General features: G+C 43.4%; 1 protein-coding gene across 1 annotated transcript in view; it reads right to left on the reverse strand.

The window, feature by feature from the left end:
• The window catches only part of CCNY (cyclin Y), a 228,363-nt gene that overhangs the window by 13,950 nt on the left and 187,419 nt on the right, over positions 1 to 26,994 (reverse strand). The window contains exon 8 of the mRNA XM_079769141.1: positions 7,240 to 7,406. Within this exon, the coding sequence (XP_079625267.1) occupies positions 7,240 to 7,406 (167 nt within the window). The remainder of the gene's footprint in view (positions 1 to 7,239; positions 7,407 to 26,994) is intronic.

Consider the following 26,994-nt stretch of genomic DNA (forward strand, 5'->3'; position numbering starts at 1 on the left):
GCCATTTTTGTTGGGATTTATTTATCTTCTATCATTAAAACTTTGTAGCATTGAGTGGAGGCCTAGGCCGGCAAGGGCAGGTGGAAAGCTTGGCTTCCTCCATTGCCGGGGAAACCCAAGCCTCCCTCCTGCTCTCTGTGGCTGCAGCCATCTTGGTTGGGTTTATTTGCATACTCGATCCTGATGAGCTTGTGGGCGTGGCTTGTAGGTGTAGCGGGAGTATGGTCAATTTGCATATTACTCTTTTATTAGATAGGACTAGAAGCCCAATACACAAAATTCGTGGAGTAGGCCTTTCTTCCCCCAGCTGCCGGCACTGGCTTCCCTCTGGCACCCGGGACTAGGGCTTCCCTCACAGCCCCAACTTTGTCAGGAAGGTCGTCCAGAAAACCGTCCGATCTAATTAGCATATTATGCTTTTATTATTATAGATGTTAAAGGTCCCGGCAGGCATGGCTTAGTGGTTGAGCATCAACCTATGAACTAGAATTGAGCATTGATCTATGAACTAGAGGATCATAGTTTGATTCTCGGTCAGGGATCATGCCTGGGTTGTGGGCTTGATATCTGCTGGGGGGCATGCAAGAGGAAGACAATCAGTGATTCCCTATTCCTTCCTCTCTGAAATTAATAAAAACATATGTAAGCAAACAAACAAACAAGAAATGTTAAAGGGACTTCTTTAAGGAGAAAAAAAGATAAAAAATATCAATAATAAAATGGCAATCACTATATACCTATCAAAAGTTTTTACATGTTAATGGATTAAATGCTCATATCAAAAGACAGCATTGGCTGAATAGATAAGAAAGCAATAACCATATATATTCTATTCTATCTATAACAGACTCACTTCAAATGAAGACACACAGACTTAAGTAAAGAGAAGGAAAAGGTATTTTATGCAAATAGAAATCTGAAAAAAGCTGAAGGAGCAACACATACAACATATGTAGACTTTAAAACAAAGGCTGTAACGACATTGAAAGACCCAGCAATTCCAATTCTGAGTATTTATCCAAAGAAAACAAAAAAACATTTAAAAATACTAGGTGTACCAGTTAATAATGCGGATTTTGCAATAAAAGAAAACACGGTAATTTCAAGAGAAACATTAAAAGTGCTTTATGCAAAGTAATGTCTATTGCTAGCTACACATTTTCCCATCTTTCAGGTAATTTGTGGATACTGTCCCAAAAAACTTTTCTTGTTTTGAGGTAAACCATTCAGAGACCCAATTTTCCACTTCTTCATACATTTTGAAGTGCTGCTCAGAAAGTGTGTGTGCCACCAATCGAAACAAGTGGTAATCTGAAGGAGCAAGGTCTGGTGAAGACAGCGGGTGGGTTAATACTTCCCAGGCAAGATCTTTTAACGTGTCTTTAACTGGTTTTGAAGTGTGTGATGGTGTGTCATCATGAGGCAAAATTACTTTGCCGCGTCTCCTGGAACATTCTGGTCATTTCACAATCAAAGCGTGGTTCAAATTGATTATTTGTTGTCAGTAGCGATCTGTATTAAAGGTTTCACCTGGTTTTAGAAGCTCACAATACACCACACCTTCCTGATCCCACCAAATGCAGAGCATTGTCTTCTTTCCGAATCAATTTGGCCCTGCAGTCAAGGTTTATGGTTGACCTGGATCAACCCATGATTTTGTGCATTTGGGATTCTCAAAATAAATCCACTTTTCATCGCCAGTCACAATTGGATGCAAAAGACTTTCTTTTGTGCCGTTGAAACAACATTTTACTGATGACTTTTCCGTTTTCCATTTGTCCTTCATTCAGTTGATGTGGCACCCATTTTCCTTCCTTTAAAATCTTTCCCATTGCTTGTAAACCATCGGAAATTGTTTGCTGAGCAACGTTTAATCTTTCTGCAAGTTGTTTTTGAATTTGACACGCATCTTCATCCAATAATGCCTGTAATTGTCTTCAAACTTTTTCTGTTGACCTGGACGTTCTTTGTCTTTCACATGGAAATCATCACTTTTAAAGCATTTAAACCAGAGTTCACAAGTATCTTGAGATGGAGCATGTTCACCATAAGCTTCCCAAAGTATTCAGCAGTACTTTTTTTCAAAATTAAGTAATGAATTATAACTTCCTGCAAATGCTTTTTGAACACGAAATTCGACATTTTTAAGTGTAAAAATATCTATGATGTTAACACCTTCAGCAAATTTGACATATGGAGTTTTAAAACTTGTCAATATAACAAAATAACATACATATCAAATCACATCTATATCAACATATGTGTAACTCCATCTATTGAAAAAAATCTGCATTAACTGGTACAACCTAGTATATATGCATCCATATGTTCACTAACGCATTGTTTACAACAGCCAAGATAAGGAAGCAACCTAAATGTCCATTGGCAGATGAATGGATAAAGAAGGTGTAGTGCATATACACAATGGAATATTACTCAGCGATAAAATAAATCCTACCAGTTGCAATGGAGGGACATAGAGCTTTTTATGCTAAGTGAAATAAGTGAATCAGAGAAAGACTGATATCATATGGTTTCACTTGTATGTGGGATCTAAAAATCAAAATTAATTAACCAAAACAGAAACAAACTCATAGATACATAAAACAAACTGATGGTTGCCAAATGGGAGTGGGTTGAGGGGTTGGGTGAAAAAGGTGAAAGGATTAAGTAGTACAAATCATACCTAATAAAATGGTAATATGCAAATTACCATCACTCGCTACGCCCACGATTGGGCCAGCGGGAGACACAGGGGGCGGGACTCGGGGTGGCTGGGGTGGTGATTGGGCCGGCAGGACGCTGAGCTCGCGTTGCGAGCGGCGACGCAAGCTCAGCGTCTGCGCCATGGCTGTGCTGCAGCACAGATGGGCCTCTGGGGCAGCGAGCGGGTGTTTTGGAGGTTTGGAGGCTGCGCGGGTGGGTGGGCGGCACGGCTCCCGGGGGAGGAGTCTGGCGGCAGTTGGGCCGCAGGAGCGCGCGGCGGTGTCCCGGAGTCCGCAGAGGACGCGGGTTTCCACGAAGGCATAGGAGGCGGCGGCAAGACCCTTGCCTGGGCTCCGGCCGCAGGAAGACCATGCCCCCGCCCCGCCTCACCCTAGGGGCCCAGGGACTTCGGAGCTGCCGGCCACACCGGGTCCCGACCAGCGGACAGACAGCCTACACGTGCATGATTAAATCATGCACTGGGCCTCTAGTCTCCAATAATAAAAACAGTCACGAAATGTAAAATACAGCATAGGAATACAGTATAGTCAACCAGAGGCCTGGTGCATGAATTCGTGCACAGGTGGGGTCCAGCCTGCCCGCCCTGATCGGGGTCAGCTGGCCAGGGGCAGAGGTTCCAGGAGGTTGGCCAGCTGGCCCCATCCCCATCGGGCCGAAATGCTGGCTGCAGTGCGCATCATAGTGACCCATCGTTCTGGTCGCTTGGCTTTTATATATATAGAATATAGATACTATTGTAATAATTATGTATTGTGCCAGATGGGTACTAGACATATTGGGGTGATCTTTTCATAAGTTACACAAATAACTAATCAATATGTTGTACACCTAAAACTAATACTGTATGTCAACTGTAATTGAAAAAAATATATTAAAAAAAATAAATGCCCGGCCTGCGTGGCTGTGGGCTCGATCCCCAGTAGGGGGCATGCAAGAGGCAGCTGGTCAATGATTCCCTCTCATGATTGATGTTTCTATCTCTCTCTCCCTTTCTCTCTGAAATCAATACAAATACAATTAATAAATAAATACTCTACTTTCCACAAAACATTAAAACTCAATTTGGCCACCTTTTTTGCCACTTTACAGCAAGGATCACCTATCCTCCAATGTCCAATAGCATGTTCCTCATCTCTGAGGTCTCATTTCACAAGTAGCTTTAATATTCATGTTTCTAGTGACATTCTGCTTATGTAAACTCCAAGATTACAGAAGTCTCCTCTACAATTCCACTCTTTTCTTGCTGGGTCCTCACCAGAATTGCCTTTAACACTATTTCTACTAATCATCTCTTTCAGGCAATCTATGGTTTTTCTATTATGAGCCTCAAAACCCTTCTCCCACTATTCTGTTCAAAAGCTGCTTCCGTACCCCTAGGTATTTACTACAGCAGCACTCCCATTCCCAGTACTAAAATCTATGTTAGTCTCTGGGCTGCCATAATAACATGCCACAGACTAGATGGCTTAAACAACAGAAATGTATTTTCTCACAATTGTGGAGGCTGAAAGTCCAAGATCAAGGTGCCAGTAGGTTTGGTTTCTTCTGAGGCCTCTCTCCACGGCTTGCAGAGGGCCATCTTCTCCCTGTGTCCTCATATGGCTGTCATTGTCTGACTCTAGTCATAATGGATTAGAGCCAAACCTAATGACCCATTTTAACTTAACTACCTCTTTAAAAACCTAATCTCCAAATACAGTTACATTCTGAGGCACTGGGGGTTAGATCTTCCATATATAAATTTTGAGGGAACATAATTCAGTTCAGAACACTGGGTATCTGTTACAGTAGCGGTCGCCAACCGGTGGTCTGTGGACCACTGGTGGCCCGTGAGGTCCAAAAGGTTGGCGACCGCTGTGTTACAGGGCTCAAAGGGACACTGGTCTTCATGATGGAATATGCTTTCCCTTAGAGCAGTGGTCGGCAAACCCATTAGTCAACAGAGCCAAATATCAACAGTACGATTGAAATTTCTTTTGAGAGCCAAATTTTTTAAACTTAAAGTTCTTCTAACGCCACTTCTTCAAAACAGACTCGCCCAGGCCGTGGTATTTTGTGGAAGAGCCACACTCAAGGGGCCAAAGAGCCGCATGCGGCTCGCGAGCCGCAGTTTGCTGACCACGGCCTTAGAGCACTCAGAGGCTTTCTCTAAGCAAGCCTAGGAACCCAACAGCATTAGGGAACAGATTCCTAGACCAGTAACTTTCATTTCTCTCTCTTAAAACCGACTTGCCCAAGGATACACCAAGTGTACAGGTTCTCTTTCCTTGTTACTCTTCTCCCACTCTGGGAGGGGAAGGAATACCAGTCACCTACCTTACCAAGTTCGTTGTTCCAAGGTGAAGAACCTCGGAGAAGGCAAGTAAAGGGACTTATTCCAATTTTTGGTGTTAAAAAAGTAAATAACTCTAATGACAGGCTGAAACCTTAGGTGGTTTCCAATTTCTGCTTTTAACAAACTGAAGAAATTGGAAGGCTCATTTAAGTAATTTTTACTGATAGATGACTATGTGATTTTAACATATAATTTTAAAAGCATTAAAAGACTTACTGGAATGACACTATTACAATAAGCCTTGGAAATTTATATACTTACTTATATGAACGTGTTCTCTCAGCTCTCATGTTAAAAGAATCTCCTCCCAACCCCTAAGACTCTTCATTCTTCATTTTTCTCTGCTCCCTGTTATTTTAACGTTTCTGTGGTATTTGTAATTTGCATTTGTATCTCATTTCCTTACAGAAACAGGATATAAATGATGAGAAGATTTGAGACTTACACTGACTTCAGGAGGTATTTTCCTCTTTGACTTAAATAGATACAACTGCTCATGGTGGGGAATCCCTTTCTACCTGCTCTTGTAGAACCTCAGTATGGCCACCCACACCAAGTCACTGGTTGTACATTATCCACTTTACACAAAGGAGAAGAGACAACCTTGATGATCATGATCCCTGTGGTGTGCATTTCAGTGTCACATGGTGTCAGGCAGTTGATGAGAGAACCACCACCAATAAAGTCAGCATTTCTTACACCTTGCACCCAAATGTCCTTCTCCTTTATGGTCTGAATGACAATTCTTTTTGTAGTTGTTCCCATTTGAAATATAATCAAGAATTTTATTTTTATTACTATCAAAGGCTTCTTTATACTTTTCTTAATTTTTATAACAGAGAATTACAGACACAGGAAGGAGTTTCATATGTCAGTAGCAGGAATGAGCTCTGCAACAAAAGACCCAAAGAACATAACAAGTATGCTTCACAGGAGTCATAAAATGGGGTGCCCAGAAAGTCAGTAAACAAGGCACGGGTACCCCAACCTGGTGAGAAATCCATGTGATACCCCACAAAGTAGTAGTCATAGGCACCGTGAAGATCCTGCATCCCCAGAATTATTTGGTCCAGGGAAATGGCTGTGGATTGGGATATAGCTTGGAACCTCCTCCAGCCTAAAGCTTCCTCAAGAAAGCCAAACAAATAATGTGAGAAAAATTTTAGCATGAGCAGTGTCAAAAGTTACTATAAACTATAAGCAACTGTAAGTAGTTCATCCTGATTGTTTTACAAAACAGCTCCTTCCTCCTAAGAGGCTCTGAATCCAGACCCCAGATATCCCAGGGAATAGGCCTGCAGGTCTCCGCTAACAGTCCTTACCTAAATCTGAGGATTGAACCATATGAGAAATCTTAAGGCTGCCCTAAGAGCCCTGGGTGCGCTACCCGCCCCCCCCCCCCCCGGATTTATGGTATTTCCACTGAGCTGTGGGCACTTGAGCCCAGCTGGGGAGAACATGCCATCCTAACAATGAGATGCATGACAGGTGCCAGGGACAGAATGCCCATTTTAACCAAGTGAACTTGTAAGAATGACAAAGCAGTGAAAGTTTTCACTCTGAAACTAAAAAGAGCCTAGCCGGCATGGCTCAGTTGTTGAGCATCAACCTATGAAGCAGGAGGTCACGGTTAGATTCCTGGTCAGGGCACATGCCCAGGTTGAGAGCTCAATCCCCAGCGTAGGGCGTGCAGGAGGCAGCCGATTAATGATTCTCTCTCATCATTGATGTTTCTATCTCTCTCCCTCCCTCTCTATTCCTCTCTGAAGTCAATATTAAAAAAGAAAAGAAAGAAACAATATTTTAATTCTTCTGCTCTTTGTGAGGCCCACAGAAGAATGGTGGAGGACATTAACTCTGTGTTATCAGTCTGCAGTGGGATACAACTCAAATGTAAACTGCCACAGACTGCAGAAGGCACTGTTCTACACCTTTCTAATGAAAGTAAAGAAAGGCTTTGCCAGTACCTATTCATTATCCACAATGAAGGGAAATACAGGTTTTTACGTATAATATTCCACTACCGTGCCTTCATTGTATATCATCAGCTTCCAACAGACATTCAGTCAAATTCATTCATTCTATACTATAAAGACATTCAAAAGGGACACAATCTCCTTCCCAAACAGTTCCACTGCTCTTCCCTCCAACACACACACATACACATACACACTCACATGTCCTCCACTGTGATGTCTTTCAGGATCTGGCAGTAATCCACATTCCACACAGCCTGGTCATCCCACACCTTGGAGGCCAGCAGGATCGCACCAAGAACAATTCGCTTCCAGTTGGCTGGACAGATATCTATCTCTGCATATGTTAAAAGTCTTTCAAGGTATACCTGGAAAAAAAGAAAATGCCAGAGATAAGCAACTTGGCTTGTTTTCCCTCACATACTACCACACATAAAAACATTCTAAAATTGTCTGATTACATTTCACCAGCCTTTAAACAGGGATTTATTACCTGATCATATTTATTTTTAAAAAGTCAAAAGCTCAAACAGTCTGATGTATAATGCACACATTCTGTAATTGGGCTGTGTGGATGTAGCTGGGTCTTTTTTTAAGAAATATATTTTTATTTATTTTTTACGGAGAGGAAGGGACAGAGATAGAGAGTTAGAAACATTGCTGAGAGAGAAACATTGATCAGCTGCCTCTTGCACACCTCCTACTGGGGGTGTGCCCGCAACCAAGGTACATGCCCTTGACCGGAATCGAACCTGGGACCTTTCAGTCCGCAGGCCGATGCTCTATCCACTGAGCCAAACCAGTTAGGGCTGAAGGTGGGTCTTAAAAGACACCAAGGCAGGAACAAACCCCAGGAGCCTTAGGTTAATTTCTCACTCTATCAATACAAATTTAACAAAACAACAAATGTTTCAGTAAGCAGAGCAAAGAATGTGAAAGAATAAACCTATTGTTTTCTATCTGTAGTTTTTTAATGAAACGTTTTCTTTTGAGGTTTTTGTAGATTTACATGCAGTGTTGATAAACCATTTTGTATTACTGTGGTAAAATATACATAGTATAAAATTTACCATTTAACCATTTTTAAGTGTAAGGCTCTGTGACATTAAGTACATTCACATGCTGTGAGATCATCACCCTCCATTCCCACCTCTAGAACATTTTCATCTTCCCAAATTGAAACTCTGTACAATACAGCATTCCCCTGCCCCAGCCCCTATTAACCATTCTTCTACTTTGTCTCCATGAATTTGATTTCTTTAGATACCTTATGTAGGTGGAATCATACAGTATTTTTCCTTTTGTGTCTGGCTTATTTCAGTGTGAAGTAGCATCTCACTGTGGTTTGATAAACCACGTGTTTTCATTAAAATGGGTTGATAAACCCATTTTTAATGAAATAATTTCAGCTAAAGATAGAAAATAAAACCAAATAAAATAGGATTTACAAACGGGCACAATTTAGTTTGAGGATAGACATCAGAAATACCCACAAAGCCCCACCACTTGAGTTGGGTAACAAAGAATGTCTTTTAAAGTTTCCTTTGGTAAAAATCTGTTATATTTCTCTGAACAATGGAATTCTTTTTTCTACAGTTTATCATTTATAAACTGGAACTGCATCAGAAAGGGACAAATTTAATTATCCATACTTCTTAAAAAACTTGCTAACACAGACAAAATCTATAGTGTTAAAATTATTCACAGTTTATAATTTCTGCAAAGTCTTAAAATATGCAATTTCTAAAAAGGCATGTACAGAGATGTTAAATACACAAATAAAATAGAAATTATTTTCTGCTAAATAATATTATTGCTCATAAATGGGATGGGAAAAGTTAAAAAAGGGAAATAATTCACACCTATTACACATTAGGACTCTGGAGAGGAGGCTGTACTTTAGGATCTTGAGTGATTTTGAGAAGTTTGACATGAATATGGAAGTGGAAAAACATGATAATGCCATAGCTGGCTAATATTATACAACAAAAAAGACTATAGGATGAGAACAATAAATGATAGGTATGGTCGAACAGGAGGACTTTATTCACTGTTAAATACTGAGCACTCAGGAAATACCAGGCTCTGTGCTCATCACTGGAGATAAAGTGTGGAGGGGGCAGTGACCCCTCCGGCTACAGAGGGGAGAAGGGGCTGGAAGGGAGTGCAGCTGATGGAAAGAGGCATCAGGAGATCATGAAGCAGTCCTAACAGAGGACCAGTGTTTGACAGTGGAGACTGGCAGTCACATTCCAGAGATTCCTGTGACCCCAACAGCTGTGAAGATGGGCTGCTGTGGGAGATCCCAGACTTCCAGGTCACACAGCTGGATGGGTGACACCTTCTGAGACAGGGAACACCAGGCAGGAGAGGTTAGTGAAAAATGATTACAAGGATGACTGTGGATGTTTTCTATCTGAGATGTCCCAGAGAATGCCAGTTAGGCAGCATACATGCAGGTCTGGAGCACAAAAGAAATAGCACTGAGACAGAAATCTGAGAGTCTGTGACACACAGAGTAGGTTGTGGGCATGGATCCAATGACCTAGGGAGAGGGGGAGAGAGAGAAGAAGGGGACAGGCCTAAGCCCTGAGAGCTCCTCTTGTTTTAACATCTGGAGAGAGGGTGAAGAGGCAGGAGAGGGAGGGGTAAAGTCTATTACGCTCTGCTCTTAAGTCTTCTAATAGTTTGGAGAAGAAATTACAAGGTTAAAGCTAGGTGTTTCTGAGGCCTGAATTAGGCTTACAATGTTATACAGGGCATCTGAGAAGTGGTCTCTTTAACAGTGAAAAATAAAACTGTGGACTCAAGGGTCCCGGGTTCGATTCCGGTCAAGGGCATGTACCTTGGTTGCGGGCACATCCCCAGTGGGGGGTGTGCAAGAGGCAGCTGATCGATGTTTCTCTCTCATCGATGTTTCTAACTCTCTATCCCTCTCTCTTCCTCTCTGTAAAAAATCAATAAAATATATTTTTTTAAAAAAGCAACTTTCCACACAGAATAGAGTATGATTTAAAAAAAAAAAAAAGAGAAAAGGGAAAGGAAAGGGGGAGGGGAAACTATCCTTAGTGAAAGTAAAACTCTGAGCAGATTAAGAAAAGTCACAGCATTAGATAGCAGCTCCTCCGTGGAGCCTCCACTGGTTCCCCTGATTCCTAACCCAGAGACAGAAGCGTCATATACTCCCTCTAAAGCAGCAGAAGTTTCCTATGGCTTCTTTTGCAGTCTGTAACAGCCCCACTGTCTGTAAAATAGGTGCAATGGTGAACACCCAGGGAAGTTTGGAGAAGGGGCTCAGAATCTTGTCTGCCTCTTCTATTGAAATATGGCTTTGCCAAGAAGGGGGTTGGCACTCAACTATTTGCTGAATAAAAAAATATAAAATAATGGTTCATTTGCTCAGAAAGGTTATTGTTCTTTTTTCAGTGCTCCATTAAGAAAAAAGCAATTTTTAAATCTTTAAAACCTAGATTTTTATGGCTCTCTCATAACAGGTGTTCCCTAGAATGAATAGGGGGCACTGTATGCACTAAAAGACAAAGTTAAAATCATGAGAAGAAACTACTAACATATTTGAAATCCCCAAAACAAAATAGCCAATAAAGTGACAACAGTTTACTGAAAGGTAATAAGATAAGAAATCCTAACAGGGCAAATCTACCTGACTTCCCCCCACATTAGTCTGGGTAATCCTTCCACTTACCACACTGCTGCCTTGGTCTCTGCCCCTAGTAAACCATGTATTTGTTCCCCGAGGACAAAGACCACATTTCACTTTGCCCACTGTGTGCCCAGTGTCTAGAATGATGCCAGAGCAGGGCATGGCCTGAGTGCTTGCTTAACAGATACATCATCCTGCAGAACGAGTAAGGAACAACATCTACATAGAAGCTCTGGCTCTGGAATACTGATGCAGGTGGGCAGAATTCTTATGTAAGTGATTTATCTAATAAAATGGCCACAAACAATGGCATCTGGGAAAGGTGACTGCACTTACAAAGGTAGAATGGAGTTAAATGTGACACTGGGTCCTTGTTTTGTCAGACAGCTACAGTGGTAAACAGTGAAAGGATCCAGGAGGAAGAGTCCACTCTGTTGTCTGAAGCACAGAAAGTGGAAAGACCTTCAACTAAGTTCCACGAGGTCAAACAGCAGGGCACTCTTAACTATATGGACCTGAATGGGTTTCCAAATCTCTCTCACTGAACAGTAATAATACTGGGTCATGGAGACCATTGGTGAAATAAAGGAGGTCACTGAACAGAGCTCAGTAAGCTTCTCAATATTTGGAGATTTTAGTTTTAAATGGCATTTATTATACTAAAACTAATGTTTTTGATTTTTGATCATGATTTTTATTTGTGTGAAAATCCTAATTCTTCAGGTAAAGATCCAGGCCAGGCCAACTGGAATTGCAGTTGGGACCCAGATTAAATCTTTTACAAAGGTAGATGATGAACTTTACTCATTCTCCAAGGAGAGAGTCAGAGAACCCTATATAATAAAAGCCTAATATGCAAATTAACCAACTGGTGGAACGACCAGCAGAATGACCGGTTGCTATGATGCACACTGACCACCAGGGGGCAGACGCTCAATGCAACCCCCAGCCCACAGGCCCCAATCGGCAGTGGTGGCAGGGGGTGGGGCTGGCGAGAGGGCAGCGCCAGGCCAGCCAAGGCAGGTGCCAGTGCCCCCCCCCTCCCCAATCGCTCCACTAGTTGCCCTGAAGAGGGAGGTGACTGGTGGCAGCAGTGGCGGGGGGCAGGGCCAGCAAATGGGCGGCACTAGACCAGCCAAGGCAGGTGTCAGCAGGGGCCCCCTGATCACCCCACAGATGGGCTCTGCTCGGCCTATGAATTTCGTGCACCGGGACTCTAGTGTATAATAAAACTATACTAAGAGCAGAAAACTGCCGAAACCGGTTTGGCTCAGTGGATAGAGCATCGGCCTGCAGACTCAAGGGTACCAGGTTTGATTCCGGTCAAGGGCATGTACCTTGGTTGCGGGCACATCCCCAGTAGGGGGTGTGCAGGAGGCAGCTGATCGATGTTTCTCTCTCATCGATGTTTCTAACTCTCTATCCCTATCTCTTCCTCTCTGTAAAAAATCAATAAAATATATATTTTTTTAAAAAAGAGCAGAAAACTGAAACTGGAATTCACTAAGCCTCCAGGTTTTTAAAGCAATAGAAAAAGGAGGTTGTGAAATAATCTTCACCCATATGCCTAAGACTATCCCTTTATACATACAAGATATGAAAAACTCTCCAGGCTCCCCACTGAAATAGACTCTCATTGGCTCGATGCAAAAAGGTGATTACTCAACTTTCTTCTTATTTACCTTACACCTTAGTTGATACATATTAATAAGTATTCTAGATGATATTGAGAATAATATTTAATGTTTGAGAAAAACCAATAGGCCTCCACCATCTCTGATAGCCATTAGGGCTAACTAAAGGAAGTAGGTATTAAAATACGCTCCCCATTACTGAGGAAAGGCAGTTGTTGTATTGGGAGATATGGCATTCATAATAAGCTCCAATTAATAGCATGCAATTTAGCAAAACTTGCCAGCAAAGGTATATTCAAGGATCAGCTGGAACTTCTTTAGTAAACTCCCACTTGAGTATTTTAAGTCTCTGCCAAATGAAAGAATATACAATTGATTTTTTTTCTAAACGATATCCTTAGATCACTGCTAATAGGACACTCTTATTCAATTCAATTTTCAGATCTATATTCATGAGAAGAACTACCCTAAGGAGTCTCTAGAAAATACAGTTTAGTGAGCAATTACAAAGTAACACAGAGCATTCAGTTGACTGCACATGACAAAACTGTTCACAAAGGCATGGGGAAAGAGTAAAATGCATGCAAACTAGTGGAATCCAAGATTACGGAATCAAAATTCTAACCAAAAAAAATTTCTGATGATGCTGAAATTATTCCAATTCCATTTTAATGAGTAACACTAGGTCATTAATCTTAGAGTCTCTATCACCCACAGTTTAGCCAACTGGTGATTTCACCACTACCTCTTACTTCCTGGCAACTGGAGGAGCACGTGAATGACATATTTGGATTTGAAAGAAATTTTAGAGACAAGTCGGGCAGTTAGGGAATAAAGGGGGCTCATGGAGGAGGAAGACACACATTCACAGAGGCTAGAGGAATGTTACAAAATAAGGGGAAAAAGAAGAGGGGGCACCCAGTGGGCTTTGAACTTTGAAACTGGTATCTTGCAGGAGAGTGACCGATTAGGAGAGAACAGGGGAAATAAATTAAGGAAGAGTCCCATTAGAAAGGGACATATTCAGATTAAGAGCTGCCAGCCTTTATAAACTCATAGACAAAGAAACTGAGATATCAGAACTGATTTTTTTCCCATTAGAGGGAGCAGGTTTTTCCCAATAGGGGACTCCTCCCCCAGGGGGAGTTTGTGTACATTTATAATAAACTTCCACATTTTAATTTATTACTAGAGGCCCGGCGCACAAATTCGTACATGGGTGAGGTCCAGCCAGCCCGCTCCGATGGTGGCCGATTTGGGCCGGGCTGGCCAGGGGGAGGGGCTGCAAGAGGTTGGCCAGCCGGACCTGCCCCTGATTGGCCCCTCCCACCCCAATCAGGGGCAGGGCCAGCCAGCCAACTACCCACAGCCCCTCCCCACCAGCCAGCTGGCCCTACCCTGATCGGGGGGGAGGGTCCAATTGGGGGCAGAGCTGGTCAAGGGGAGGGGCTGCAGCCAGTGGGGGGGGGGGGGGGGCCGTGTGAGGTTGAGGGGGCTGATGGGGGCCCGGAACCGGGCTGGTTGGCCACCGCAGTGCACGTCATAGTGACCAGTTGTTACGGTCACTCCGCCATTCAGGTTGCTGAGCTTTTATATGTGTAGATTATTACTAGAGGCCCAGTGCACAAAATTCGTAAACTTGAGTGGGTGGGGGGTCTCTCAGTCCAGCCTGTGCCCTCTCGCAGACTGGGAGTCCCGTGATCGATCGCACTGCAGAAAGAGGCCCTGCTCACCCACCGCAGCGCTGTGGGGCTCCGTGATGGATTACCCCAAAGAAATTGGCCCCACCCACCAAGCTGGGGCTCCCTGATCGAATGCCCAGCAGAGGGAGGCCCACACACCCGCCGCAGCAGTGCCAGCTGGGTAGCCTGGGCCTCCCTCTTTGGTTGATTACCTCCACCCACACACCCTCCCCCGCCTTCCCTCTGAGATTCTACACTCTGTTCCATGATTCCATTTCTCTGGATGCACTCCATTCATCAGTTTATTTTGTTACTTAGATTCCACATGAGTGCAATCATGTGATATTTGTCTTTTTCTGACTCACTTATTTCACTTAGCATGGTACTCTCCAGGTACCTCCATGCTGTCTCAAAGGGTAAGAGATTCTTCTTTTTTATTGCTGCATAGTAATCATGGTATAAATATACCACAACTTTTTTATCCACTCAGCTACTGATGGGCACTTGAGCTATTTCCAGATCTTAGCTATTATAGACTATGCTGCTATAAACACCAGAGTGCATACATTCTTTCTGATTGGTGCTTTGGGTTTCTTAGGATATATTCCGAGAAGTGGGATCACTGGGTCAAATGGCAGTTCCATATTTTATTTTTTGAGGAAATTCCATATTGTTTCCCATAATGGTGGCACAAGTCTGCATTCCCACCACAAAGTGTACTAGGGTTCACTTTTCTCCACATCCTCTCCAGCACTTGTCATTTGTTGATTTGTTGATGGTAGCCATTCTGACAGGTGTGAGGTGATACCTCATTGTCATTTTAATTTGCATCTCTCTGATGATCAATGGTTTTGAGCATTTTTTTTTCGTATGTCTCTTGGCCATCAGTATGTCCACTTTGGACAAGTGTCTATTTAGGTCCTTTGCCTGTTTTGTAAATTGGATTGTTTGTCTTCCTTTTGTTAAGTAGTATGACTTCCTTATATATTCTGGGTATTAATCCTTTACCAGATATATCATTGCCCTCTTTTTGTTTTGTTATGCAGAAGCTTTTTATTTTGATGTAGTCCCATTTGTTTATTTTCTCCTTAGTTTCCTTTACCTCAGTATATGTATCTGTAAATATATTGCTACGAGAGATGTCTGAGATTTTCCTGCCTATGGTTTCTTCTAGGAATTTTATGTTATCACTACTTACATTTAAGTCTTTTATCCATTTTGAGTTTATTCTTGTGAAGGGTATAAGTTGGTGGTCTAGTTTCTATTTTTTTTTTTTTTTTTGCATGTATCTCTCCAGTTTTCCCAACACCATTTATTGAAGAGACTGTCTTGACTCCATTGTATGCTCTTGCATCCATTGTTAAATATTGAGCATAATGGCTTGGGTCAATTTCTGGGTTCTCTGTTCTGTTCCATTGATCTATATATGCTTGTTCTTGTGCCAGTATCAGGCTGTTTTGATTATGGTGGCTTTGTAGTATAACTTCAGATCTGGTATTATGATTCTTCCAACTGTTTTTCTCTTTCTCAATATTGCTGTAGCTATTCGGGGTCTTTTTTCATTACATATAAATTTTTGGAGTATTTTTTTCCAGCTCTGTGAAATATGTCGTTGATTTTGTAATAGAGATTGCACTGAATCTGTAGATTGCTTGGGTAGTATGGACATTTTAATGATGTTGATTCTATCAATCCATGAACATGGTATATTCTTCCACTTGTTTATGTCTTCTTCTATCTCTTTTTCCAATGTTCTGTAGTTGTCCGAGAACAGATCATTTGCCTCCTTGATTAAGTTTATTCCTAAGTATCTTAATTTTTTTTGTTGCAATGATAAATGGAATTGTTTATTTAGTATCTCTTTCTGAGAACTCATTATTGGTGTATAAAAAAGCCATCAATTTTTGGGTATTGATTTTGTATTTTGCCACATCACCAAATTCATTAATGAAATCTAGTAGTTTTTTGGTGGAGTCTTTAGGGTTTTCTATTTACAAATATCAGGTCATCTACAAATAATGACTTTTACTTCCTCCTTTTTTTGTATTTGGATGCCTTTTATTTCTTCTTTTCCGGAAGCCAATTCCAGCATGTCAGCAGGGCTGAATCATCTGGAGTGGCTGAGAGGCATTTCCCCCAACCTGAAAAGAATGATTGCTTGCTGCCAGACAGCTCAGGGCATCTTAATCTACATGTTATTGCCTCCTCCTGGCCAAACACCTGAACAGCCGGAGGTAACTCCACCAATCTGACAATGGATTCTGTACCTAACCCTACCCTTTGATGTGTATATCTCCGCCTTGCCTTAGGACAATTTGTGTTAATAAAAAGCAAGGGGTCCTGAGACAAGGAGAACTTGGTTTCTTTTAGCCAAGCTCCTCTGCCCGCCTCCAAATGCCTTTCAAAATTATGTTTCATCTCTGGACTCTTATTTAATTTATGCACAGCACCTTCTCCAGGTTCGTGAACCCTTCTAGATGCTGGATCAAGACCCCTGGTGTTACTTCTTCTTGTCTGATCACTGTTGCTAGGACTTCCAGTACTGTATTGAATAAAAGTGGTGAAAGTAGACAGCCCTGTCTTGTTCCTTTTCTTAGGGGAAATGGTTTTAGTTTTTGTCAATTGACAATGATGTTCTCTGTGGGTTTATCATAAATAAGCTTTATCATCTTGAGATATACTCCCTCTATTATCACTTTACTAATATTTTTTCTCAAAAATGGGTGTTGGATTTTGTCAAATGCTTTTTCTGTATCTATTGATATGATCATGTGATTTTGAGCTTTCAGTTTATCTATGTGATGCATCATGCTTATTGATTTGCAAACATTGTACCAGTCTTGCATCCTGGAATAAATCGCACTTGGTTACAGTGTATGATCTTTTAATATATTGTTGGATGCAATTTGCTAATATTTTGTTGAGGATTTTAGCATCTGTGTTCATCAGGGATATTGGCCTGTAATTCTCCTTCTTTGCAGTGTCTTTATCTGGTTTCGGAATTAAGATAAAGCTAGCCTCAAACTAAGATTTTGGAAGTGTTCCTTCCTCTTGGATGTTTTGAAATAGTTTGGGGAGTATAGGTGTTAGTTCTTTTAATGTTTGGTAAAATTCTCCTGTGAAGCCATCCAGACCAGGGCTTTTGTTTGCTGGGTATGTTTTTTATGACTGCTTCTCTTTCATCAGTTGTTATGGGCCTATTCAGGTTTTCTGATTCCTCCTGATTCAGTTTTGGGAGGTTGTATTTTCCTAGAAATTTGTCCATTTCATCCACATTGTCCAGCTGTTGGCAGATAATTGTTCATAGTATTTTTTTACAATCCTTTGAATTTTGGTGGTGTTAGTGGTTACTTCTCCACTTTATTTTCTGATTTTATTTATTTGGGTCCTCTCTCTTTGTTTCTTGATGAGTCTAGCTAACGGTTCATCAACTTTGTTTGTCCTTTCAAAGAACCAGCTCTTGAATTCATTGACACACACACACACACACACACACACACACACACACACATATATATATATGTATATATATATATATATATATATATATATATATATATATACACATGTATATAATCCTATTTAATAAAAGAGTAATATGCAAATTAACCATCACTCTGTGACAAAATGGCGGCCCCCATAGCCACAAGATGGCGGTGCCCAGTCCTCTTAGCCCCACCAGAGTCCCCAAGTCCGTCCAGCGGCAGCAGTCCAGGGTGTCTAGCTGGGAGGCGCCCGCTCCCCAAGCAGCGATCCCTGCCCAGTGGCAGCAGCCCGGGGTGTCCGCCTGGGAGGCGCCAGCGCCCGGCGCGATCCCCGGCAAGTGGCGGCAGCTTGGGCTGGGGTCTCAGACCTGCAGGGCCGCGCACCAAAGCCGTGCAATCCCCGGGCCGAGGTGGCAGCCAGGGCGGAGGTCTCAGGCTGGCAGGGCCTCACACCCAAGTTGCACGATCCCTTGGCCGCGGTGGCAGCCTGGGCTGGGGCTGCGCACCCCCACCACACGATCCCCCGGCTGTGGCGACAGCTTGGGCTGGGGTCTCAATCCAGCAGGGCCTTGCACTTAAGCCACATGATCCCCTGAAAGTGGCATTAGCCTGGGCTGGGGTCTCAGGCCGGCAGGGCCGCAAACCCCCACTGCGCGATCTTCCGGCCAGGGGCGGCAGCCTGGGCTGGGGCCCTGGACCCCCACTGCGCGATCCCCCAGGGCGTGGCGACAGCCTGGGCTGGAATCTCAGGTCTGCAGGGCGACGCACCCAAGGCGCAATCCTGTGGCGGCAGCCTGGGCTGGGATCTCAGGCCGGCATGGCCGCGCACCCGCACCATGCAATGCCCTGGCCATGGCGACAGCTTAAGCTGAGGTCTCAGACCTGCAAGGCTGCACGCCAAAGCCGTGCGATCCCCTGGCCACAGCGGCAGAATGGGCTGGGGTTTAGGCCGGCAGGGCCGCGCACCCCCGCTGTGCAGTCTTCAGGCCAGCGGCGGCAGCCTGGGCTGGGGCCGCGCACCCCCACCGCGTGATCCCAGGCCAGGCTGAGATGGCTGACTGGGCTGGGGTCTCAGCCTGGCCAGGGCGCGATTCCCTTCCAGCGGTGGCAGCCTGGGGTCTCAGTCTTTGAGTCACACCAGCCAGGCAGATATGGAGAAATCTTAAATGTTTCTTTTTTAAAAATATATATTTTATTGATTTTTTGCAGAGAGGAAGGGAAAGGGATAGAGAGCTAGAAACATCTATGAGAGAGAAACATAGATCAGCTGCCTCCTGCACACTCCCCACTGGGTATGTGCCCCCAACCAAGGTACATGTCCTCTACCAGAATCGAACCTGGGACCCTTGAGTCTGCAGGCCAATGCTCCATCCACTGAGCCAAACCAGTTAGGACTGTCCAATATGCTAAAGAAAAAACCCTATCTAATAAAGAGGGAATATGCAAGGGAGGGCATTTGGGGGTGACCGGGGTGTCAGGGGAGGGCAGGTGGGGACGATCGGGCTGGCAGGGGAGTGGTTAGTGGGTGATCAGGCTGGCAGGCAGAAGCGGTTAGGGGCAATCAGGAAGGCAGGCAGGCGAGTAGTTGGGAGCCAGCAGTCCTAGATTGTGAAAGGGATGTCTGACTGCCTGTTTAGGCCCGATCCCACGGAGTGGGCCTAAACAGGCAGTCGGACATTCCCCAAGGGGTCCCAGATTGGAGAGGGTGCAGGCTGGGCTGAGTGACACCCCCCCCCACCATGCATGAATTTCATGCACCGGGCCTCTAGTGTGTGTGTGTGTGTGTGTGTGTGTGTGTGTGTGTGTGTGTGTGTATCTTTGTTACACATTTCTGCTCTAATCTTTATTATTTTCTTCCTTCTACTTACTCTGGGCTTTTCTTCTTGTTCTCTTTCTAGTTCTTTAGGTTGTAGGGTTAAATAGTATATTGTTGATTTTTCCTGTTTTTTGAAGTATGTCTGTAGTGCTATGAACTTCCCTCTCAGGACTGCTTTTGCTATTTTCCAGAGATTTGGGGTTGTTGTGTGTTCATTTTCAGGAAGTATTTTATTTCCTATTGATCTCATTAGTAACCCATTCATTCTATAAAAGAAAAGCCTAATATGCTATGTTCCCAGTGGTCTGGTCAGCTATTCAGCCAATCAATGCATAATATGCTAATGATATGCTAAAGCTGCTTAACTTCTCGCTATGACGTGTACTGACCACCAGGGAGCAGACAGTTGACCAGTTGCTATGATGGGCACTGACCACCAGGGGGCAGACACTCTGACTGGTAGGTTAGCTTGCTGCTGGGGTCCAGCCAATTGGAACTGAGCAAGTCTTGGCTTCTGCTTACACAGCTTCAGTCCATTCTGCCCTGAGCAAGATGGGCTGGACATGTCCTGGAGTCCTCCCATGTCACTCCCAGGCTCAGATTGTGCACCGGTGGGGTACTTCGATCTGGCCTGTGCCTTCTTGCAATCCGGGCTGAGGGATCCCCCAACCCTCTGAGCACACAAATTTCATGCACCGAGCCTCTGGTTGTTTAATAACATGCTATTTAGCCTCCCATGTGTTTCAATGTTTTTGGGTGATTTTACTGTAGTTGATTTCTAATTTCATTTTACTGTAATCTGAGATGCTTGATAGGATTTCAATCTTCTTGAACTTGTGAATACCTGATTTGTGTCCTAACATGTGATCTATCTTTGTGAATGATCCATGTGCATTTGAGAAGAATGTATATAGAAGAATGCTGCTTTGGAGTGAAATGTTCAATAAATGTCAATTAAATAGATCTGATCCAGTGTGTCCTTTAGAGTCACTGTTTCCTTGTTAAGTGTTTGTCTGGAAGATCTATCCAGTTAAGTCAGTGGGGTGTTAAAGTCCCCTACTATGACTGTATTGTTGTCTATCACTCCATTAAATTCCTCTAGAAGTTTTTTTTATATATTTAGGTGCTCCTATATTGGGTGTATATATGTTTACTAGGTTATATCCTCTTATTGGTAACCCATTAGTATTATGGGTTCCTTTAGTATTATGTCATGAACTTTGTTGTCTCTTGTGATGGCCTTCATTTTGAAATCTATTTTGTCAGATATAAGTATTGCTACTCCAGCTTTTTATCCTTTTCCATTTGCATGGAAAATTTTTTTCTATCCCTTCACTCTCATCCTGTGTGTGTATTTTGTTCTGAGGTGCGTCTCTTGTAGACAGCATATAGTTGGGTCATGTTTATGTATCCATTCAGCTACTCTACGCCTTCTGATTGAAGCATTTAATCCATTCACATTTAAGGTTATTATTGACTAGAGGCCCAGTGCATGATTGAATCATGCACGTGTAGGGTCCCCTACACACTTTCACTTTCGATCACGGGGGAGCTGGGTGCCTGTCCGCTGGTGCACCAGGCCTTTCAGAAGCCCCCGGTGCAGCGAAGGCTTCTGAAAGGCCTGGTGCCTGAGCGGACAGGCACCCAGCTCCCACGCTTTTGCTTTCGATCGCAGGGGAGCTGGGTATCTGTCCGCTGGTGCACCAGGCCTTTCAGAAGCCTCCGGCGTGGCGAAGGCTTCTGAAAGGCCTGGTGCCTGAGCGGACAGGCACCCAGCTCCCACGCTTTTGCTTTTGATCGTGGGGGAGCTGGGTGCCTGTCCGCTGGTGCACCAGGCCTTTCAGAAGCCTCCGGCGCGGCGAAGGCTTCTGAAAGGCCTGGTGCCTGAGCGGACAGGCACCCAGCTCCCACGCTTTTGCTTTCGATCGTGGGGGAACTGGGTGCCTGTCCGCTCAGGCACCCAGCTCCCCCACTTTTGATGGTCCCCGGTGGGACGTGAGCTCGCTGCTCCAGAGGCCCCTTCTGTGCCGCAGCACAGCCATGGCGCAGACGATGAGCTCGAGCCGCCACTGGCGACGCGAGCTCAGCATCCCGCTGGCCCAATTGGCCACCCTGAGTCCCACCCCCCCACGCCTCCTGGCCAATCGCGGGCATAGCGAAGGTACAGTCAATTTGCATATTTGTCTATTATTAGGTAGGATAGGTACTTATTTATTGGCATTTTAATTCTGTTTTCTATTTCTTCTTCTCATTACAGCAGTCCCTTTAGCATTTCTTGTAATGCTCACCTGGTGGTGATGTACTATTTTAGCCTTTTTTTTTTTTTTAATCCTGGAGGCTTTTTATTTGACTGTTTTGAATGATAGCCTTGCAGGATATAGTAATCTCTGTTTCATATCCTTGCTTTCCATTATCTTGAGTACTTCATGCCATTTGCTTCTATCCTGTAGAGTTTCTGATGAGAAATCAGTCAGCCTTATGGGAGCTCCTTTGCAGGTAATAAATTGCTTTTCTCTTGTTGCCTTTAAGCTTATCTCTGTCTTTAATTTTAATTATGATGTGCCTGGGTGTGGGCCTGTTTGGGTTCTTCTCGCTTGTGGTTCTCTATGCATCCTGAACTTGTGTGACCCTTTCCTTTACCAGGTTAGGGATGTTTTCTGCCATTATTTCTTCAAACATGTCCAATAATCCTTTCTTTCTTTCTGCCTCTTCTAGCACATCTGTTATTCTAATATTTCTATGTTTCACGTTGTTCCACAGCTCCCGTAAGCTGTCCTCCTGTTTTTAATTGTTGTTTTTTACCCTTTTAGTTCTCTGCTTTAGTGATTTTTTAACCCTTTCTTCTAATTCACTGGTTCGATCCTCAGCTTCCCGTAATCTGGTGTGTATTCCTTCCAATGTGTTCTTTATTTGTACTATGTCATTCTTTATTTCTGTTTTCATATTTACTATTTTTATTCATACTGCTGAGCATCTTTACCATCATTCATGTGAACTCTGTTTCAGATAAATTTCTTCTCTCTATTTCATTTATCTCTTCTTCTGGGGAATTCTCTAGTCCTTTCATTTGGGGGTTGTTTCTTTGTGTCCTCATTTTGGCTGTTAGTTTAGCTTTGTGACTATGTAGTAGGTAGATTCTCTACAGCTCTCAATTTCTAGTGCAAAACAATGTTAAAGGCTGTTTCTGACTAATTAGATCATGCAAAGACTCAAAGCCTCCCAAGACTGCCTCTGCCTACAGACTGATAGGATTCTGACTTGAATTGCCCCCCAGGCAACCGTCCTCATGTGTGGAGAGTTTTTTCAATAGGGTGGGGCAGTTACTTCTCCCTGGAGGCTCATTGTTATTTTTAGTCTCTGAAGTGGCCTCAGGACAAGATGTTTTCCAATAGGTGGGTCAATTGTCTTCCCCCCAGGCAAGGCTGCCTATTTAGCAAATGTCTCTGTGGGGAGGATCTCCTCTGTTGGGTGAGGGAATGACTCAGCACAGGAAACCAGTGGTGTCTGCTTTATGAACTCTAACCTCTGAGTCCCCAGTCTTGGCTTCTGCCCACACAGCTTCAGTCCATTCTGCCCTCCTTCTGCCGGAGCCCAAGGTGGGTGGCTCCACAAGAAATTTTGTGCATTGGCCCTTTAAGAGGAAGCCTGAATTTCCAGCTGTCGCTCCCTGGGAGACAATAGCAACCTGGCTGCTTTTCACAGCCAGATGTGGGTATCCTCTCAGTTCTGGTGCTCTCTTCTGAGGACCCAGAGTTCTTAATGGCAACCCTTCTCAGCTGAGATATCTCTCCAGATCTTCAGTTGCTGTCTGTGGGCACCTGGCCAGCCCCTTCATGCCTCCGCCCCTCCTACTAGTCTCTATGTGGTCTCCACTTCCGGTCCTCGGATATCAGGGTTCTCTCCAGCAATTCTTCTGTTGATTATTCAGGAAGTTTTTCTGCATTTTATTTGTAATTCCAGTTTGTTCCTAGGTGTGTGTCCATCAGGAGTTTTTTTCTTCCACATTTTTATTTAAAATCTTTTAATCTGTAAATTTTATTCTTCAAACTTCGTAGGACAAAAAAACCACAGGAGGAGAGTTTGCTAGCCCTAACTGCACATCTCAGATTCATCACTGAACAGATGTCATTTGACTTCCTTAGAAACTATTAAAGTGGCCCAAAAAGGCAGTCTTCAGGTCAGAACCAATGCATTTAACAGGTCACATTATCATCAGAGCACCAGGCTCTGAGAGGCACTTTTAGGGTTCAATCTAGGGGCTAAGTGAGCAGTGTCTGAACCCTGCCAAAGCCACACATGCTGGAACCCACTCAGCTGATCATGACTGTTATTCCTCATCTACAGATATAGGAAGTATAAGCACTACATAATCTAAGAAGATAGAGTCTACCTCCCCACTCCTTTAGTGGGCTGCAGATAGTCACTTCCTTCAAAGAATGAAGCATAGAAAGTGAAAAAAGAGTAACTTTATAGTGGATGAACTGGACAAACATGACCTCAAACAGGTGATCAAGGTTACTGTCAACAGGATAAGTCTTGTTGACAGTATGTACCTTTGATAAAATATGATGAAAATGGAACTTTACCTGTATAGTTTTCTTCCCCAAGATATACAATCCCAGCCCAATCATGAGAAAAACATCAGACAAATACCAACTTAGGGATATTCTACCAAATAACTGACCAATAGTCTTCAAAACTATAAAGATAATCAAAAACAAGCAAAGTCTGAGAAATTATCATAGACAAGAGGAGTCTAAGAAGACATGAAGACTAAATATAATGTGGCATCCTGGATGGGATCCTGGAACAACAGAAAAAGGACAATGGGTAAAAATTAAGAAAATCTAGATAAAGCATGAACTTTAGTTAATACTAATGCATCACTATCAGTTCATTAATTGTAACGTATAAAAAGAATGTAAGATGTTAATAACATTATAGATGTTGTAATATAATGTAACATTATATTATAGACTAGAGGCCCGGTGCACAAAATTCATGCATGGAGGGGGGGGTGTCCCTCAGCCCAGCCTGCACCCTCTCCAATCTGGGACCCCTCGAGGGATGTCCGACTGCCCGTTTAGGCCCGATCCTACTGGGATCGGGCCTAAACGGGCAGTTGGACATCCCTCTCACAATCCAGGACTGCTGGCTCCCAACTGCTCGCCCCTAACTGCTTCTGCTTGCCAGCCTGATCACCCCCTAACCACTCCCCTGCCAGCCTGATTGATGCCTAACTGCTCCCCTGCCAGCCTGATTGCCCCTAACTTCCCTCCCCTGCAGGCCTGGTCACCCCTAACTGCCCTCCCCTGCAGGCCTGGTACCCCCCAACTGCCCTCCCCTGCAGGCCTGGTACCCCCCATTTGCTCTTCCCTGCAGGCCTGGGTCCCTCCTAACTGCCCTTCCCTGTAGGCCCAGTTGCCCCCAACTTCCCTCCTCTGCCAGCCTGGTCACCCCTAACTGCCCTCCCCTGCAGGCTTGATTGCCCCCAACTGCCCTCCCTTGCAGGCCTGGTCCCTCCCAACTGCCCTCCACTGCTGGCCATCTTGTGGCTGCCATCTTGTGTCCACATGGGGGCAGCCATCTTGTGTGTTGGAGTGATAGTCAATTTGCATATTATTCTTTTCTTAGACAGGATAGAGGCCTGGTGCATGGGTGGGGGCCAGCTGGTTTGCCCTGAAGGGTGTCCCGGATCAGGGTGGGGGTTCCCTTGGGGCGTGGGGAAGCCTGGGTGAGGGGCCTGTGGTGGTTTTCGGGCCAGCCATGCCCCCTGGCGACCCAAGCGGAGGCCCTGGTATCTGGGATTTATTTATCTTCTATAATTGAAACTTTGTAGCCTTGAGCGGAGGCCAGGGCCAGCCAGGGCAGGCTGGAAGCTTGGCTTTCTCCATCGCTGGGGGCAACCCAAGCCTCCTGGTTGCTCCAGCTCTGTGGTCGCCGCCATATTTGTTGGGTTAATTTGCCTACTCGCTCCTGATTGGATTGTGGGCGTGGCTTGTGGGCTTAGCAGAGATACGGCCAATTTGCATGTTTCTTTTTTATTAGATAGGATGTTAATAATAAATGGGTGTGATGTATATGGGAACTCTGTATTATCTTCACAATTTTTCTTAAATCTAAAATAAGATATATGCTGATGGAAGGAGACTAGACTTTGGATGATAAGCAGATGTTGTATTATAAAGCTGTACACCTAAAATTTATGTTATTAAGCAATGTTACCCCCCAAAATTTATATTTTTAAAAAGTTTCTTTTTAAAAATACATCTATAAAAATGAAAACTAGCCCTGTTTGGTTTGCTTTAGAGATTAGAGTGTCCACAGATTGAAGGGTTGTGGGATCAATTCTGACCCAAAGCATGTACCTTGGTTGCAGGCTCAATCCCTGTCCCTGGTTGGGGTGTATGCAGGAGACAACCAATTGATGTGTCTCTCTCACATCAATGTTTCTCTGTCCCTCTCCCCTCCCTTTCATGCTGTCTAAAACTCAAATGGACAAAAATATCCTCGGGTGAGGATTAACAAAGAAAATGAAAACCACCCAAACTTATGGACAATGCAGCTAAAACTTAGAGGGAAGTTTATTCTATAAATTCCTGCACTAAAAAAAAAAAAAAAAAAAAAAAAAAGAGGCTCTTAAATCAATAACCTAACGTTCCACCTTAAGCAACTAGAAGAAAAAGAGCTAAGTAAACCTAAAGCAAGTACAAAAAAAAAAAGTAATTAACAGAGTAAAATGCAAATAGAGTCAAACTTCATTTCTTGAACATCTCCCATCTTGATCAACTCAAACAATTCGGTTCTCAACCAAATTGTTCACAGAAAAAATGTCTGGGTTGTGGAACCAAACTTCAGTTTTCCACTGACAATCCTTTCAAGCTAATATCTCAGCCTGACAAAAAGCATCTCCCAGGCAACAAACAAGGGAGAGAATGCTATTGTTGCTAGTGAAATCTAGGATTAGCACATTTTTAAATCATAAAGAGGCCATCAAGAGTCCTAATGTTGCTAAGGGTATGAAAGAAACAATGATCACAGAAAGCTTAAGAGGAAGAAAAACTGTTGTTGATTTAGATAAACAAAAAGCAAGTTAGCCAGTGACAGCCGTTTAGGAGGCAGTGATATATATGAACAGGCAAAGATGCTGCATGCTGACCTGCAAGACATCCCTGAATGCTAAAAGTGATTCCTTTAAGGCTAGTAGGAGGTGGTTCCATAAATTTAAGAAAAGAAATGTTTGTTTATAGATTAAACAGTGCATTAGACATGTACTGTATATAACAAAGCTTAAAATAGGGAATCATTTAGAGGTCTGGAACAGATGAATTCAATTTACATTATTTCTACTGGGAAAATATGATTAGGTTTTCGAACAAATCACTTCTTGAACAGCCTTCCAGAATGAAGTAATAAGTTTGAGAACCGAGGTTCCACTATAAATAAAATAGAGAACAGAAAATTCAATAAATTTGTCATTTAGTGAGAACAAAGAAAATAGAGAGATTAGATTAAAATTAGTAAAATCAGAAACAAAAGGAGTATTACAATAGACTTCACAGAAATAAAAAAAAATTAAAAGGGAACACTATGAACAGTGTATGCCAGCAAACTGTTTAACTTAGATGAAATGGACCAATTCCTAGAATGACACCAACTGACTCAAGAATAAATAGAT

The sequence above is a fragment of the Cnephaeus nilssonii genome, assembly GCF_951640355.1.
Source record: "Cnephaeus nilssonii genome assembly, chromosome: 4".
Classification (NCBI taxonomy): domain Eukaryota; kingdom Metazoa; phylum Chordata; class Mammalia; order Chiroptera; family Vespertilionidae; genus Cnephaeus; species Cnephaeus nilssonii.